Source organism: Molothrus ater, chromosome 18 (assembly GCF_012460135.2).
Source record: "Molothrus ater isolate BHLD 08-10-18 breed brown headed cowbird chromosome 18, BPBGC_Mater_1.1, whole genome shotgun sequence".
Classification (NCBI taxonomy): Eukaryota; Metazoa; Chordata; class Aves; order Passeriformes; family Icteridae; genus Molothrus; species Molothrus ater.
The window spans coordinates 10,738,251-10,753,690 of NC_050495.2; the positions used below are offsets into that span (position 1 = coordinate 10,738,251).

A 15,440-nucleotide genomic window follows, 5' to 3' on the forward strand; every position below is an offset into this window, starting at 1 on the left:
GCGCTGACCAATGGGAGCCCGGGAGGCGGTGCCGGTGGCCAATGGGAGGGGGGTCGGCGTTCAGGGGGCGGGGCAGAGACGTTGCTAGGCGCGCACGGACCAGAGCGCAGCGCCGTCCGCTCTGCAGCGCCGCTCCCGCAGCGCCCGCACGGTGAGGGACGGGGCGCAGGCGGCTCCAGAGACTCTGCCAGCCCGGTACCGGGGACCTCGCGTGTCCCGGCGGTGCCACCGTGCCTGGGCTCTTCCCTGGCCGCCGCCTCCGGTTTTCCCGCATCCCCGGCAGCTGCCGGCGGCACCCGGCAGCCACACGGGGCTCCGAGCCCTTGGCCGCGCGTGCCGGGCTTTCCTCGCCTCCCCCGGGGCAGGGAAGGACCGTCGGGCCGGGCGATGGAGCGGCCGCGCTCTCTCGCGGAGCTCCCGGGTGGCGCCGGGCTGGAGCGGGGCTGGGGAGGGCGGCGGTGCTTGTGCGGCTCCGGCCGGAGAGCGGGTGCCGAACCGGAGGCGGCGATTGAGCCGCCGCTGCTCGGGCCCTGCCCGGGGCCGTGCCCGGCACTCCCGGCCAGGGCGGGGGCACCGCGCGGCGATACCCGTGGGGCAGCAGGTGGTTCTGGGAGGTGCTCCTGCAACTTTGAATTTCCTTCTCTTTTTCTCCAAGCAGGCAATCATGAGTGATCGAAAGGCAGTGATCAAAAATGCGGACATGTCAGAGGAGATGCAGCAAGACTCGGTGGAATGTGCAACTCAAGCCTTGGAGAAATACAACATCGAGAAGGACATCGCTGCTCACATAAAGAAGGTAGATGTTGGCTTGTAATGTGCTCATGAAAAATCAACTGGGGAGAATGCTGCTAGGCAAGTAGCTCTAGAGAAACGAGTTCTAGAGGCACCAGATAATCAAGTTAGACTTTCTCTCTTTCTGTTCTGTTCCCCACCCTTTATGTGGACCTTTCTAGGTGGTTCTGCTTTTCTCTTGTAATGCCTTACACCTTTTCTGCCACTGCCCCATTGTCCAGCTGAGAAGAGAGTGGCACCTGGCTGTCCCTGTGACTGATGAGCTGGTACAAGACACAGGCTCTGTGCAGCCTATTTAAAGAATGGTGCTTTGCCGACCATGTAATAAGTGGGTTTGGTTTTTTTGCCTTTCCCACCACATGTACGACAAGCTGTTCATGCTAATGCTGAACAGATGGTTCATAGCTTACATTTTGTCACATTTTCTCTCTTGACTCCTACTGGGAGCCTGACTGAGCTGCAAGGAGCTGAAGGGTTTGGTTGAGCAGAACAGAAACTTCCATGTCCACACAAAATTCTTTGCAGCTGACAGCTGTTAGGTACTGCAGTATAAATCCACTCATTGCATGGGTTTGCTCACTGTAGACCTGTACACAGGAGTTTGTTTGTAGCAAGCTCCTGACAGCAGTGTGTCACATCATCATCTCATGACCAGGTGTCAGAGATATGGCAGAGAATTTTCCATCAAGTGTTCTTTCAGCATCCTTACTGCAAAAAAAAAAAAAGCTAATGAAGTCCATTAGCTTCAGAAATAGAAGCTAATATAGAAAAATACCAGTTTCATTGGAGATTCAGAGATTCAGAACAAGCAGACAAATTCTTAGAAGTTATAGTTTGAGATCATGGCATGACTGTAGGGGAAAAGTTACCTCCCCAAACATATGTTTTAAGCTTATTCCTGCTCTGCTTGGAAGCACTTGTTTTTTTTTTTTTTGGTATGACTAAGCAGCAGATGAGTTATAAAGTGACAGATGATCCTTGTGCTTAGGAGCATATGCTGCTCTTTAATTGCCTTCTTCCAAAAGTGATACTTGTTATCAAGTGACAAATCATTGCCAAAAAAGCCTCCCCAACTGTTAGACAATATAAGTATAATTACCATGAAAATGCTGACTTTCTAATTCTCTATTCTGTAGGAATTTGACAAGAAATACAATCCCACGTGGCACTGCATCGTGGGAAGGAACTTTGGCAGCTATGTGACTCATGAGACCAAGCACTTCATCTACTTCTACCTCGGCCAAGTCGCTATTCTCCTGTTCAAGTCTGGCTAGAGCCATGGACTGTTACTGAAACTTGCACCTGGGCACAGGACTGCACACTGATTCCCACCTTCAGCCTTCCTGGGGAAATACATCTTGATCTTCAGGTCTTGTATTGTATTGTTAATGGTCAGGGATTTTGCTGTAGCGGCTGGTATTTTCATTGTGGCTATATAAAAAAGCAAAAATGTCTTCCTTGTATTTATTTTCTTTCAAAAGATGGCTTCTTTGCTAATAAAATCGTTTATCCCTTTGCCCTCTTGAATTGCCCTCTTTATTGCCATGTGAATGAAGGATGAACATCCCCACCTTGATTCCCACACCCCAAATCCATCCTTTCTTAGGAAACCTTCTTACAAGACTGATTTAAGTGGAAAAAAGTTGATGCAGAGCCCTTTTATTTCATAAGCCTTCCATTTGCCTTTGAAAGAAGGAGTCATGGGAAGAAAATCCTTAAACTCCAGATGACAAAGATAATAACAGCTTCATAAAAGTCCATAGTTACTTCATAAATCCAAGTTATTTCTCACAAGTATAATATCCTCCTTCAAAGCTTAGTAAAAAGAAAGGCATCTTATTTGGAGACTAATCAGTCTGTGTCTTTATCCACACCCACTGCCAACTTGCTTCGCTTGTCAGCATTGCTCAGTTTTGGCCACATCCTTTACATTGCACTTGAAGGGAAATGCAAGTGTAAGAAACACCACTGGAGTCACTCCACAGGTTTCTGGTGGGGAGAGGTAACTTGTGTTCTTCTGAGCCCAGCTGCTGAACAAGTGTCTGCTGCACAACTTCTCAGGACTCCTTTTGATCCCGTTAAAATTCCACAGCTTTCATATCCCTCATGAAAATGATACTTTTGGTGTTTTGGTACCCAGACTCAGAGTTTGAAACCTGAGTGAATGGCAACAATGCCAAAGTTCAAATTCTCATAATCCACTTTGAAAAAGCCTGCATCTTCTATCATTGCCTTCAGCTCCTCCTGAAAAATAAGTGCCATAAGTATTAACAACCTGAAGGCCCGTAAGCCAGCTGGCCACAAGATTATGCTGGAATTGTGTTTTGTGTGTCAGTGAATCTGGGGAAATCCTGCCTTACCTGAGGGGGGAACTGTCGGATGCTCTCCACAAGATACTGGTAAGATCTCCAGTCACCAGCAATAACCTCACCCAGAACAGGGATAACCTGGAAACTGTAGAGATCATAGAGCCTGCACAGAGAGATGGTAAATACAGATTAACAGAAACAAATTTAAACCCTCTCCAACACGAGCTGCTCTCTGTGCCACTAGGCTGTACAGTCTGTAGCTGCTTTAAAAGTGCACCAAGATGTGGTCTCAAAGTGTCTCCACATCTTATTCTGAGTACAAACAAGAGAGCCCTGTGACTTGGCATAAAGCATCACCATGCTCCTACCTGGAAAGAAGAGGGTTGCTGACATGACTGAATTCAAGGCAGAGAAATCTTCCTCCTGGTTTCAGCACACGATAGGCCTCTTGAAATGCCTGAGACAAAGCAGATGTGATAAGTTTGCTTCTGTAGAACAGCACCTGCCTATTATCATGCCATGTGATGTTATCATGCAACCCTGATGAACCGAGGGGAATGAAGAGTATCCTGACTGGCAATCTGCAATATTTACTGTAGAGAAGCATCCCAAGACAAGTATAAAAAAAGCCCCAAATGTGCCACAAACCCAAAGCACAAATACTCTTGCTGTTACATAAATAGATTTTTACAAGGCTTTGTGTCAAAACTGTGATGTCAGGTTTGCAATTTTCTTTCCCTACTCGCAACTGATGAAAGTTTGTTGGCTGAGCTCTTATAATTACAGACCAAACACAAAAGGGAGAAGGTGACTCAGCTACAAGAAACTGAAAATCAAAAACAGGCATGATAATTTTTTTTCAATCAAAAGATTTTACTGTGAGGCACACCCAAAGGTTCAAAGAAGGAATGATACTGGGTTTCGGATGAGCAATGTATAAGAACAGGAAGGAAAGAGAAAGAAGAAAATCTTTGGCTACTTTGAAAATTCCATCCTGCATCAAAATGGAACACCTAACAAGAATCTAGACAAAATCCTGTTTAAAACTGTATGTTCTTTCATACAAGAGCAGAGTTGTATTCCAGAACCTCTGAAGGTTGTACATTTTTTTGACTTCAACTGTCCTGTTCCTATGGGATAAAATATCAACACTACACAGGAGCTCTGCACAAGTCTTGGCAGCTTGAGTGTGTTTTGTATCAGGTCTCCAGGGAGCTCTGCGACCACACTGTTGTATGCACGAAGGCAAAGAGCCTGTGCTTTGGAAGGGTGCAGACAAAGCACCTGGAAAAGCCACATGCACATTAAGTTCAAAGGAAAATGGTTCAAGGTGGTTTGGATCCAAATGCTTCACCTTCCACAGGAGCTCTGCCAAGGTTGTAACACACTCCTCCAAAACAGACAATGAGTGCCTCCAGACAGGTGTCACCCCCACAACAGCCAGTCCTTCTCAAAGGACAGAGATAGTTCAGAACTATCTGATAGTTAGAGTAAAAGAGTACTACTATTTATCCTAATTAAAATCATACTTGTTCTTTATAGGGATCTCTGCCACCAGCCAGTGTAAAGACACTCAGCAGCAGTGGGCTGAGCAGGCTGGTTCAACAGCAGTGGGGGCAGCAGCCTCCTTCCCACTCTGCTCTGGCAGCTCTGTTGGCTCAGGCAGGGAAACAGAGGGGGACAGGAAGCACTGGACCCACTGTTGGTGGGATATAGATCAGGTGCTGCAGGAGGATTTGAGATGTGCAGCCTGACTGCTCTGTGCATGTGCAGATCCACCCATCCATGCCATAGGTCAGGAGAAGGTGGGGAATGACTGTAACATGCAGCCCTTTGCCTTAGGAACCTGAGACTGGGTGGCTTGCCAAGCTGGAAGGATTGGGTGCAACTGGTATAAATCTATCTTTTTATGACAAAGGTGGGGCACTTAATTGCATTTTCTATTCACACAAGTTGCACACTACATGCCACTTATTTTAAATGTTTCAGGAGTAGACTAGCATCTTCCTTTATCCAAAGGAGTTCCTAGTTTGCTTCCTTCGTAGAATAAAAAATCATAAGGACCCCACGTCAGGATACACTACAGTAACTTACCAGATCAATACGAGTTACATTTCGGATTCCAAAGGCAATTGTGTAAACATCAAACTTATCATCATCAAAGGGCAACTCTTCAGCATTCCCAAGTACCCAGGACAAGCCTGTAGTGAAAGACAAGTCATAGAACTGAGCTCAGACTGCTCCAGAAAGGCTAGAACTTACCAATTCTAGAAGGAATTGATTATTTTAAAGTGATATTGAAAGCAAATGTTTCCATTTTGCAGTTTTGTTAGAGGAAAGACACCTTGGCCTCTACTTGCAAATCTTTCAAGACAGAGTAGTTGATTTGCAGATCAGCCAAAACATCATTCTGCACATACACACACTGAATATGTGCCACAAGGATTTTACCCAAAACTTGCATCATAGTGGAAAGCACTGTTGGCTGCCATTTGTGGCAAAGTTGTAAAAGAGAATCTCTGCTCAAACTGTAGCTATGGACAATTACTAACATCTTACCATGCAACAATGGCCAAAACACTCAACACATTTTGCTAGAAAGCTCCCACAGGTTGAGGAACATGAAAAGCCACACTCCCTCCATCAGGACTATCAGTATGTGATGCAGTTGCAGCTGTGTTGCTTCCTAGTCCCCAAAGGATCAAGACCACATCTATCTGTAGAGCATGTATGTCCAGGTCATTGGCAAGCAGACTAAATGCACAATCAGTGACTGTGCAACTCATGCTCCTTTTCTCCATGCACAGCTCCCACTCTTCCTGAATGTACACAGGGAAACAGCAAAAAAACCTCTGTCCCTCACAATTTCTTGCAATCAGGAATTCCTTTCCAGCCACAGTACAAAGCATTATTTACCTTCAGAGTAGCCAAGATGCTGTGCTTTCTGCTTCCCAACTTTTAACATTTCTCTGTTGATGTCACAGACCACCACTTGGGAATCCCCTAGTGAGTTGTTAAATTTGTCATTCTGGTAACTCTCAAAAATTTCCTGCCATGACAAATTCTGATGGTGCTTGAGCTTCCTCTGGAGCTGGCGTTGTCGTACAGAGCGAACATAATTAATGAATCGAAAGGCAATGTCACCTGCAGTTGTTTCAAAGGAAAGACACACATTTTGGAGTATTTTCTGACTCCAGGGAGTTGAAACATAAGGCTTTGAACATCCAACTGACTTACTATTTCTTTTTAGTCATATATATTTATAAAAACACCCCCTCAGACACACTGTAATAGACACAGAAAGTGTGTGTGTGTGTACATGGGTAAAGACAAAAAGGGAACTTATTAAAATCAAAGAGTCCATGATATTCTATAAATTCACACAGTTTCCCATAACATAACATGGCAGGACTATAACACTTTCAGACCCTTAAAGCAAGATATTACAAAACACAAAGATATCAGTTCTCAACCCTTCCCTGGGAAAGTCAAGTAGATGCTTCACTAGCTTTAAAGACAGGGAGCTAAGGGTGAGGAAAAAAAAAAAACAGCGGGAAACGTAATTCTGAGCAGATTCAAACAGCTGAAAAAGAGTGTGGCATTGTCATGTGGAACTCACCCAAATTATTTACCTGTTCCCCCAGCAACATCAAGGAGGAGTGTTCCTGGGCAAGGGTTCATTTTATGCACGAGGATATCCTTCCACACCCGATGAATTCCTAGAGTCATTGAATCATTCATTACATCGTATTTCTTGGCCACATTTTCAAAGACCTGATAAACTGCAAAGAAAGGACATGGGAATGAGATGCAATTTACTTAAAAATGCTTATGTCTAAGTAAAACTTGTCCTTTATTGCCCTGTGGAGGTCTGTCCACTATGTGGAGCTGAAAAATGCCACCAAAAAAAGCAAAAAAGATTGAATTGACTGAGCCTGTTGCCTGACAAAGGTCTCTGGAGAAGCACAGCCTTCCCGAGCTGAGGGAAGTAGCAGTGATATTATGATTTTATTCACCGAGACTCCCGGTAACGCCTCAAACAAGGGCCAAACCCCACACACGACCCCAGCACTGTGGATGGAGAACGATCACCGGCTGCCGGGAGCCCAGCTCGGCGCCGGGCCCGGCCCGCCCTCTCCCGCCCTCTCCCGCCGCCGCCGCCGCCGCCCTCACTTTTCTCCCTCCTCTCCTCCTCCGTCACGGTCTGGAAGCCGAAATGCATCTCCGGCCCCGCGGCCAGGCCGCGCTGCGCCCGCAGAGCTGCGGCGGGCCGGGACAGCAGCGCCCGGCAGCGGCACCGCCACAGCCGCAGCGCCGCCATCTTCGGCACGGCCGGCGGGGGCGGCGCTGCGCCCGTAGAGCTCCTACCGGGACAGAGCCGGGAGAGCGCTGCGCCCGTAGAGCTCCTGCCGGACAGAGCCGGGAGAGCGCTGCGCCCGGGTGTCTGCTCCTACCGGACAGAGCCGGGAGAGCGCTGCGCCCGTAGAGCTCCTACCGGGACAGACCCGGGAGAGCGCTGCGCCCGTAGAGCTCCTACCGGACAGAGCCGGGAGAGCGCTGCGCCCGTAGAGCTCCTACCGGGACAGAGCCGGGAGAGCGCTGCGCCCGTAGAGCTCCTACCGGACAGAGCCGGGAGAGCGCTGCGCCCGTGCCCGCTCCCACTGGGGACGTTCCCCGCAGTCCAAGGCGCCGCCGCTCCTGCCGGACACGGTCACCGACCACCCCTGCCCCCCGGTGTTCCACCCCTACTCTGCGGTGGAACCTGTGTTGTGAGGACAAACGTGACGGGGGAAAAAAAAACAAACCAAAAACCCAAACCAAGCACAACCCTCACGGTGTACTTGAATAATTTTGCAAATAGTTCAACTTTATTTTATTTAGCTGTTCTTTAGATTTTTAATTTTGCAGTTTTCTTCACTTAAAGTGAAGCCTCGTAGGGAACAGGAGGGAGGGTTTGTGGGTTCTGATGAATTGCAAGGAGGAGTGAAAGATGCTTTGATTCCGGTTAGGAGCATTAGGACACATTAGAAACTTAACTTTTCTTTTCCTTTCCTTTCCTTTTCTTCTTTTCCCAAAACTTGCCCTGCTTATCACACTACTTGAATCATCCAGGAGTTCTGCCAGCTTTGTAGATACAAAAAAATTACTTAACCCATTCTCAGGAGAGATGACATCATGCTATTAAAATCAGCCCAGGGACTGCATTCCCAGGGCATGAGCTGGGCTCCCTCACCCAGGACCTTCCTGCCATATTGGGACTTTTAGCACCATCATCAGACCACACCACGATTTTCTCCTATTTTCCTCATATAATATTTTTTAACTCAATGTTCTTTGCAGTGGGATGCCCTCCGAAGCATATTTGGTTTTGTTGGGTTATTTTTCTCAGCCTGAGCTATAGTGACAGGTGATCTTTGCCTACCAGAGCAGTGACCTGGAGAGTCCCTCTCATGCTGTAGTCATGGACACCAGTGACCACCTCCATTCACAGAGTCACAGAACAGGTCAAGCTGGAAGGGACCACTGTGGGTCATATGGTCCAACCTTCCTGCTCCAGCAGGGTCATCCCAGAGCACATGGCACAGGATTGTGTCCAAATCGTTCTGGAATATCTCCACTGAAGGAGACTCCACAACCTCTCTGGGCAACCTGTTCCAGTGCACAGTCACCTGCACAGTGAAGAAATTCTTCTTTGTCCTCAGGTGGAACTTCCTGTGCATCAGTTTCTGCCTGTTGTCTGTCTCTTGTCCTATTTCTCAGCACCACCAAGAAGACCCTGGTCCATCCTCTGACACCCACCCTGTAAATATTTGTACACATTAATGAGGCCCCCTGTCAGCTGTCTTTTCTTGAGGCTGAACAGGCCCGGCTTTCTCAGCGTTCCCTCATATAAGAGATACTCTGATCCCTTACTGATCTGTGCTGCCCTCCACTGGACCTGCTCCAGCAGCTTTATGTCTCTCTTGTCCTGAGGAGCAGAGATGGACACAGCACTCCAGATGTGCTGAGCAGAGGGGCAGCATCACCTCCCTGACCTGCTGGCAATGCTCTCCCTAATGCTCCCCAGGATTCCATTGGCTCCCTTGGCCCCCAAGGCACACTGCTGGCTCAGGGACAGTTTGTTATCCACGAGGACCCCAAGCTCCGTCTCCGCAGAGCCGCTTTCTAGCCAGTCATCACCTGTACTCGGGGTTATCCTTCCCCCTCTTCCTGCCTGCATTCAAGCAGCTCAGCCGTGAAGAAAAGAACAAAGCGACGGGGCAGAGCTGCGCACGGCCGGAGAGCCGCCGGTCGCGGCCCGTCCCGCGCTGGGCCGGCGGGGCCGGGGCTGCCCCAAGGCCGTGCCCGCCGCGCCTCACCGCGGCCGCCGGTCGCCATGGCAACGGCCGCAAAGCATGCCGGGCTGAAAGAAATTGCTGCGGCAAAACCCTGCAAGAGCGCTGCAGCGGGACCAATAAGATCTCGGGGTGATTGTGGTGGTGACCAATGGCCGACGGCCGCTGCTGAGGGGGCGGGGCTGGGGGCGCTCGGAGGCGCCGGCGGCGCGCGCGGGTCGGTTAAACAGCCGCGGCGGCGGAGCCGAGTGCGTGCCTCGCTCCGCGCCGTCCCGCACCGTCACCGGCTCTGCATCCGCACCGCGCCGATACTGCGGCGCCCACTCGACGGTGAGGGCAAGGCGTTGCCGACTTGAGCATTGGGCAGGGGTAGCAGCCGAGAGAGGTCGGGTCCGGCTCGGGAAGTCTGGGACTGGGCAACCCCCCCATGCCTGGGCTCTTCCCGGCCGCCGCCTCCGGTTTTCCCGCATCCTCGGCAGCTGCCGGCGGCACCCGGCAGCCACACGGGGCTCCGAGCCCTTGGCCGCGCGTGCCGGGCTTTCCTTGCCTCCCTCGGGGGAGGGGACGGGCGTCAGGCTGGGCTCGCGGAGCTCCCGGAGCAGCGCCGGCCTGGGGAGGGCCGGGAGGGCGGCGGTGCTTGTGCGGCTCCGGCCGGAGAGCGGGTGCCGAACGTGAGGCGGCGATTGAGCCGCCGCTGCTCGGGCCCTGCTCGGGGCCGTGCCCGGCACTCCCGGCCAGGGCGGGGGCACCGCGCGGCGCCCGAGAGCGCGCCTGGGAATGGCGATACCCGTGGGGCAGCAGGTGGTTCTGGGAGGTGCTCCTGCAACTTTGAATTTCCTTCTCTTTTCCTCCAAGCAGGCAATCATGAGTGATCGAAAGGCAGTGATCAAAAATGCGGACATGTCAGAGGAGATGCAGCAAGATGCTGTGGAATGTGCAACTCAAGCCTTAGAGAAATACAACATCGAGAAGGATATCGCTGCTCACATAAAGAAGGTAGATGTTGGCTTATAATGCTCTCATGATATCTCTATGCACATGAAAAATCAATCTGGGAGAACGCTGCTAGGCAAGTAGTGCTAGAAAAACAAGTTCTAGAGACGCTAGATAATCAAGTTGGACTTTCTCTTTAGGCTGATGTCCGTGTGTTCCTTTACCCACCCTTTACGGGCCCTTTCTAGGGGCTGCTTTTTTCTTGCAGTGCTTTCTGCTTACGGCCTTTTTAGCCGCTGTCTGTTGTCCACGTGAGGATAGAGTGGCACCTGACTGTCCCTGTGACTGATGAGCTGGTACAAAACACAGGGACTCTATTGAGTTCTCCTGTGGTTTTCCTCTGAGAGGTAGCTTGTTCTGGGTTTTGTTTGTATTTAACTTAATCTTAAGGATCTTTTTACAATTCTTGCCAGCTGGATCAAAAATAGCAGGGAAAAAGTGCTTTTCTGTAATTCTCTGTAATCACACCTCTCCTTACGTAGTGATATAAGCAAGAAAGAAAAAAAGATCCTGGTGGCACTGCTTATCTGTTGTTTGCAACATCTGTGTCATCCTTTATGTAGGATTAACAATACATGAGAAAGATCTAGTTCAGATTATATTTCCTGCTTCGTCAGCTCAGGAGAACGGAGAAATGAAAGTGCGTCAGTAGAAGTTAAAGCTCTGAGAGGAAGAGCTGTTGAAATGTTGAGGCTGATTGGACTGAAACTGTCTGGAGTTAACTGCTTGGCACGAGGAGCTAAGTTTGGTAAAGGTTTAGGCCACAAGCTGTGAATTTTCACATAGATATGTTAACTTTTACTTAGCACTGTGAGAAAGGGCCTCAAGAGCTGGTTCAAGCTGGAAAATAAGGAAGTTATAACTGTCATCAGAAATCACAACATGAGAGATAAAAAAGACTGTCCAGAGACAATAAAAAAACCCCAATAAAGAGCAAGAAGTCCCCACACCCTGCTGTTATTATTAGTCAGAACTGTGAGGGGTGGGGAGCTGAGACTGGGAGGGTGTAATTGCCTGGCAGTTTCTTTGTCCGGGTCCTTCTGAAGGCACCCAGCTGGAGCTGTTCTGCTGCTGTACCCCTCAAAGCCTGGGGCTCTGCTCCAGGATACCTGGGGTGGAGGTGACTTTAAAATTTGGGATACCTAGAGTGAAGTTTCTCTAACATGAGAAGTAATTCATCCATGCAGAACAATTGTTTCTTTTAAAGAAATACTTGTTTGCTATGACCAGAATACCGATTGGCTTTTTTTCTCCAGACACAGAAAGTACCTATTGAAAATTGAAAAGAGAGTTTAGTACTTTTCAGATATCCTTCATTGCAGCTACTGGGAATTAATAGAGGATTTGTTTGAAAATATGTAAAGCACAATTGCTTAGATTTATTGATCATACTGTTGTTACATAGCAGGTGGCAGAGAATTTTCTGTTTAGTAGCTGTGCTGCTGATAAACAAGTGTAAATTATGACTTTGTCTCTTTGGGTACAAAACTAATGGTGAATCTTTTACTTGAGAATTGTAGATTCAATCATGTTATGAATTATGGGGGAATAGAAGACTACTTTCCTTCAACAAAAGTAATATTTTACACTTAGTACTGCTCAGTTAGGAAGCACTGTGGGGTTTTTGCGTGTCTGACTAAGCAGCAGGTGAACAATAAGATGTAAATAAAATAATCCTAGTACTTAAAGAGCATCTGTTCTTCCTCTGATTGCCTTGCTCAGAAGGTACCTATTAGAAGAGTTCTTAATTTGTAGTGATCTGTTTTGCAGGAGTTTGACAAGAAATACAATCCCACTTGGCACTGCATCGTGGGAAGGAATTTTGGCAGCTATGTGACTCATGAGACCAAGCACTTCATCTACTTCTACCTCGGCCAAGTCGCTATTCTTCTGTTCAAGTCTGGCTAGAGCCATGGACTGTTACTGAAACTTGCATCCAGTTACAGGACTCTGACTAGTTACTGCAGCCTTCCCGAGGACACAGGCCTTGATCTTCAAGGGCGATGGCAGGGATTATGTTGTAACAGATGACAGTACATCGTGGATATAAAAAGGAAAAGTACCAAAAAAGTCTTCCTTGTATTTATTTTTTTCCAGAAGGCTCCTCCTTTTGCTATTAGAGCTTTTGGAGCAGTTTTGCTTTTGCAAGTTTTATAGCCATCTACTGTATTTCCTGATTACTGCTAGTGCTATGCAAGTACTGACAGTGTGTTTAGCTCTTTATGTTCCAAACTTCTCTTATTTTTTTGATTTTACTTTTATAAAATAATTTTCCCCCTCTTGTTTTGCTGGATTTGCTGTCCCAAAATCTGAGCTGTTTCTTTTTTCTGCTGTCTCTGGAGAAGTGTACTGGAGAATAAAAGCCAAGTTCTACCCCAGCCAGGTTGTTATTTCTGGCTGATTTGTATGTTGTGGTGACGGTGGATGACTGGGTCTGGGTGGGCCATGGGGAGTGCAGCCTGAGGGGGTGTGTGGGGCTCTGTGTGGGGCTCTGTGTGGGGCTCTGTGTGGGGCTCTGTGTGGGGCTCTGTGTGGGGCTGTACTGCAGCCCACGGGCTTGGACTCCATCCTGGGCATGGAATGGAGCCACCCCTGCAGTCCTGGCAACAAAGGACAACAGCTGCACTCGCCCAGGGGGAGTGGGAGCCCCAGGGCAGTGCTTGTGGCCGTGTGGGTGGCAGGGCCTGGCTCCCTGCCAGAGAGCAGCTGCTGAACATGAGCTGTGTTTGAGCAGCTGCTGCTCGAGCTGTGCCCCTGCCTGGCACACCCGGCTGATGCTGTGCAGTGACACTGGTGGCACTAAGGGCACGCTGAGAATGGCAGTCCCTGTGGGGCTGCTTGGCAGGGGCTTCCTCCTGCAACTAGACCCTCTTCACTGGTTGGTATAAACACCCCTGTATGATCAGGCAGCTATGGTACAGGACAGACACATGCCAAAGACATGCAGCAGCTTCTGCAGGGTCCATTAGGGCTGTGGAGAAATGGGAAGTTGAAAGAGAAATCACGGTAATTACAAAGAGGATTAATGATTGATTGTAATAGCCTTTCATGGAACACTATCCACACCAGACGTCAAGGGGGAACAGTTGGAAAAGTGAAATACTGTGATCATGTGATACTTAGGTTATTTTCCTGGGGCCTGGTGTCACCTCAAAGAAAGCTCTTCCAAAATCCAGAATACCTGAAAGCTGAGCTAAATACATAAGTCACCAAGGAGCACTGTGGTTAGACAGGCCTGTGCTCTGTCAGGGACAAGTAGGAGCTACAGTAGCCTTGGCCTGGGTCGAAGGCCATCTGTCTGTCCCATGTCCAACTCCTGGTGACGTGTTGCAGAGAAGGAAAATATGTGGAGCCTTGAAGATAAGCCCAGTGTCCTCTGTGTTTTTCCAGAAACCCCAGACTCTGCTGATAGCCGCTATCGTGCTGAGAAAAAACTCAGGAACTCTTCCCAGTGTGGGCTCAAAGCTCCTTGACCAACTAGAGTTAATGGCCAGCCAGGCCAATGGAACGACCTGGGCTCTTGTTCTTGTAGAGCAAACGGTGCTTTCAGGAGGAGCGGGAGGCATTTAGTCGATCCCCTCCCTGTTCATTGCAGCGTCCACAGCATTACAATTATTTTAGCAGAGATAGGCCGCAGCCGTTCTCCCTGGTGTCCCCGGTTACCGGGGCCGCGGGACCGGCGGCGTTCCCGTCGCCATGGGAATGGGAGCGGGCGCGCGGCACGCCGGGCTGGGGAACGCCCCGCCCATCATCCCGCGTCTGGCCAATGAGCTCCTGGGGAACTCCTGGCGCTGACCAATGGCTGGCGGCCGGCGCGCAGGGGGCGTGGCCAGGGCGCTCGGGAGCAATGGCGGCGGAGGCGGAGCCGCTGGACAGGGACGGCAGTGCGCGGCCGGGCCGTGACGGGAGATGGGGGCTTGCCGCCCTTCCCGTGCCCGGGGACGTTGCATGGCACACCCGGCCAACGCTGCCCTCGCCCTTCCCCTGCCCGGCACACCGGCCAACGCTGCCCGGCCACAGCGGTGGCACCGAGCGGCGCCCGAGAGCGCGCTGGCAGTGACAATCCCTGTGGGGCTGCTTGGCGGGTGGTTCTGGCAGGGAGCTGCTCCTGCAACTTTGAATGCTTTTTTATTATAGGCTTATTCTGTTTATTCTGTGTGACCTGACGGTTGTGATAAAGAATACGGAGCTGTCTGAAGCGATGCTCTGCCGGGTGCCAGTCGGGCTCTGTAGTGTTGAGTGTGGCACTGCAGCTCATGTAATTAGGGCAAGTGTTTCCTACTAATACCTTCCTATTGAGCACTGTTTGAAGTACATGGTTGTTTTTATTTGGAGAAAGACTTCCTTGTATTTATTTTCTTTCCACAGCAAGTTGATTTGCTAATAAAAATGTTGCGTTTTGCTTTTAAAAGTTTTGTGTCTGTCTACTCTCTTTCTGATATGCATGTCTGTTTCTTATTTATTTTCAAATGTGGAGGAGCAACTTTGTTAGAAAGTTGAAGGTTTTTCCCCCCTCAAATCCAGATCTAAACACTGTGGTAACTACACTCACAGCTTGGTCAGTAATTCTAAGAATAATAGACCTAAATAGGGAACAACCAGGTGCTAAAATAAGGCCTTTATGAGGATTTTCTTAAAATAATATTTATAGAGGATTTGTTTGAAATGTGTAAAACACAAATTCCTGAATTTGTTGATCATACTAGTGTTACAGAGCACATGGCCTGTGCATACAAAACTAGCAGTGAAGCTTTTACTTGAGGGATGTACATTCAGATCATGGTATGAGTTTAGGGGGTAAAGATGCCCTTATATTCTCCACCTGTACTTTTTTTAAGAAGCTGGGAATTGCTCTCCCACAGAACTTGAAGCTCTCATCCCCAAAACAATGGAAAAAGCATCAGGAGATTCATTCAAGAATGCATTTTAAAGGTTAAAAGAAATGTCTTTAGGATCCGAGTTGCCTTGAGAATTGTTTCCCCTTTGAGGGAAAAGTTAAAAAAACATCACT

The 15,440-nt window shown here is 49.0% G+C and overlaps 2 protein-coding genes and 1 pseudogene across 3 annotated transcripts; 2 read left to right on the plus strand and 1 right to left on the minus strand.

The window, feature by feature from the left end:
* Positions 1–10: 10 nt before the first annotated feature.
* LOC118692969 (dynein light chain 1, cytoplasmic-like) lies at positions 11–2,308 on the plus strand (annotated as a pseudogene).
* A 111-nt stretch (positions 2,309–2,419) lies between these two features.
* On the minus strand, positions 2,420–7,422 carry COQ5 (coenzyme Q5, methyltransferase). Its single transcript, XM_036393203.2, has 7 exons — positions 7,275–7,422; positions 6,734–6,883; positions 6,018–6,245; positions 5,196–5,302; positions 3,470–3,558; positions 3,153–3,264; positions 2,420–3,036 (listed from the first exon to the last, which is right to left on the minus strand). Exons 1-7 carry the CDS (start codon positions 7,420–7,422, stop codon positions 2,935–2,937), a joined length of 936 nt encoding a protein of 311 aa, XP_036249096.1. The 3' UTR covers positions 2,420–2,934.
* Positions 7,423–9,655: 2,233 nt separating this feature from the next.
* LOC118692970 (dynein light chain 1, cytoplasmic) lies at positions 9,656–12,807 on the plus strand. Of its 2 annotated transcripts, none has more exons than XM_054516808.1 (3): positions 9,656–9,766; positions 10,292–10,432; positions 12,200–12,807. In XM_054516808.1, the coding sequence occupies exons 2-3, from the start codon at positions 10,301–10,303 to the stop codon at positions 12,335–12,337; spliced, it is 270 nt and encodes an 89-aa protein (XP_054372783.1). In that variant the 5' UTR covers positions 9,656–9,766; positions 10,292–10,300; the 3' UTR covers positions 12,338–12,807. The 2 variants fall into 2 exon arrangements, with proteins under 2 accessions (XP_054372783.1, XP_036249097.1); XM_036393204.2 differs by having other exon boundaries at positions 9,663–9,766; positions 10,295–10,432.
* Positions 12,808–15,440: the final 2,633 nt, after the last annotated feature.

What these genes read in the sequence shown, in the direction of transcription:
- COQ5 (XM_036393203.2), bottom strand. Translation starts at nt 7,422, where the DNA reads ATGGCGGCGCTGCGGCTGTGGCGGTGCCGCTGCCGGGCGCTGCTGTCC. An exon ending in GGAGGAGAGGAGGGAGAAAA is followed by an intron (nt 6,884 to 7,274) that starts GTGAGGGCGGCG and finishes CTTTCTTTGCAG; the next exon opens with TTTATCAGGTCTTTGAAAAT. An exon ending in ATGTAACTCGTATTGATCTG is followed by an intron (nt 3,559 to 5,195) that starts GTAAGTTACTGT and finishes GCTTTGTCTCAG; the next exon opens with GCATTTCAAGAGGCCTATCG.
- LOC118692970 (XM_054516808.1), top strand. Translation starts at nt 10,301, where the DNA reads ATGAGTGATCGAAAGGCAGTGATCAAAAATGCGGACATGTCAGAGGAG. An exon ending in TCGCTGCTCACATAAAGAAG is followed by an intron (nt 10,433 to 12,199) that starts GTAGATGTTGGC and finishes TCTGTTTTGCAG; the next exon opens with GAGTTTGACAAGAAATACAA.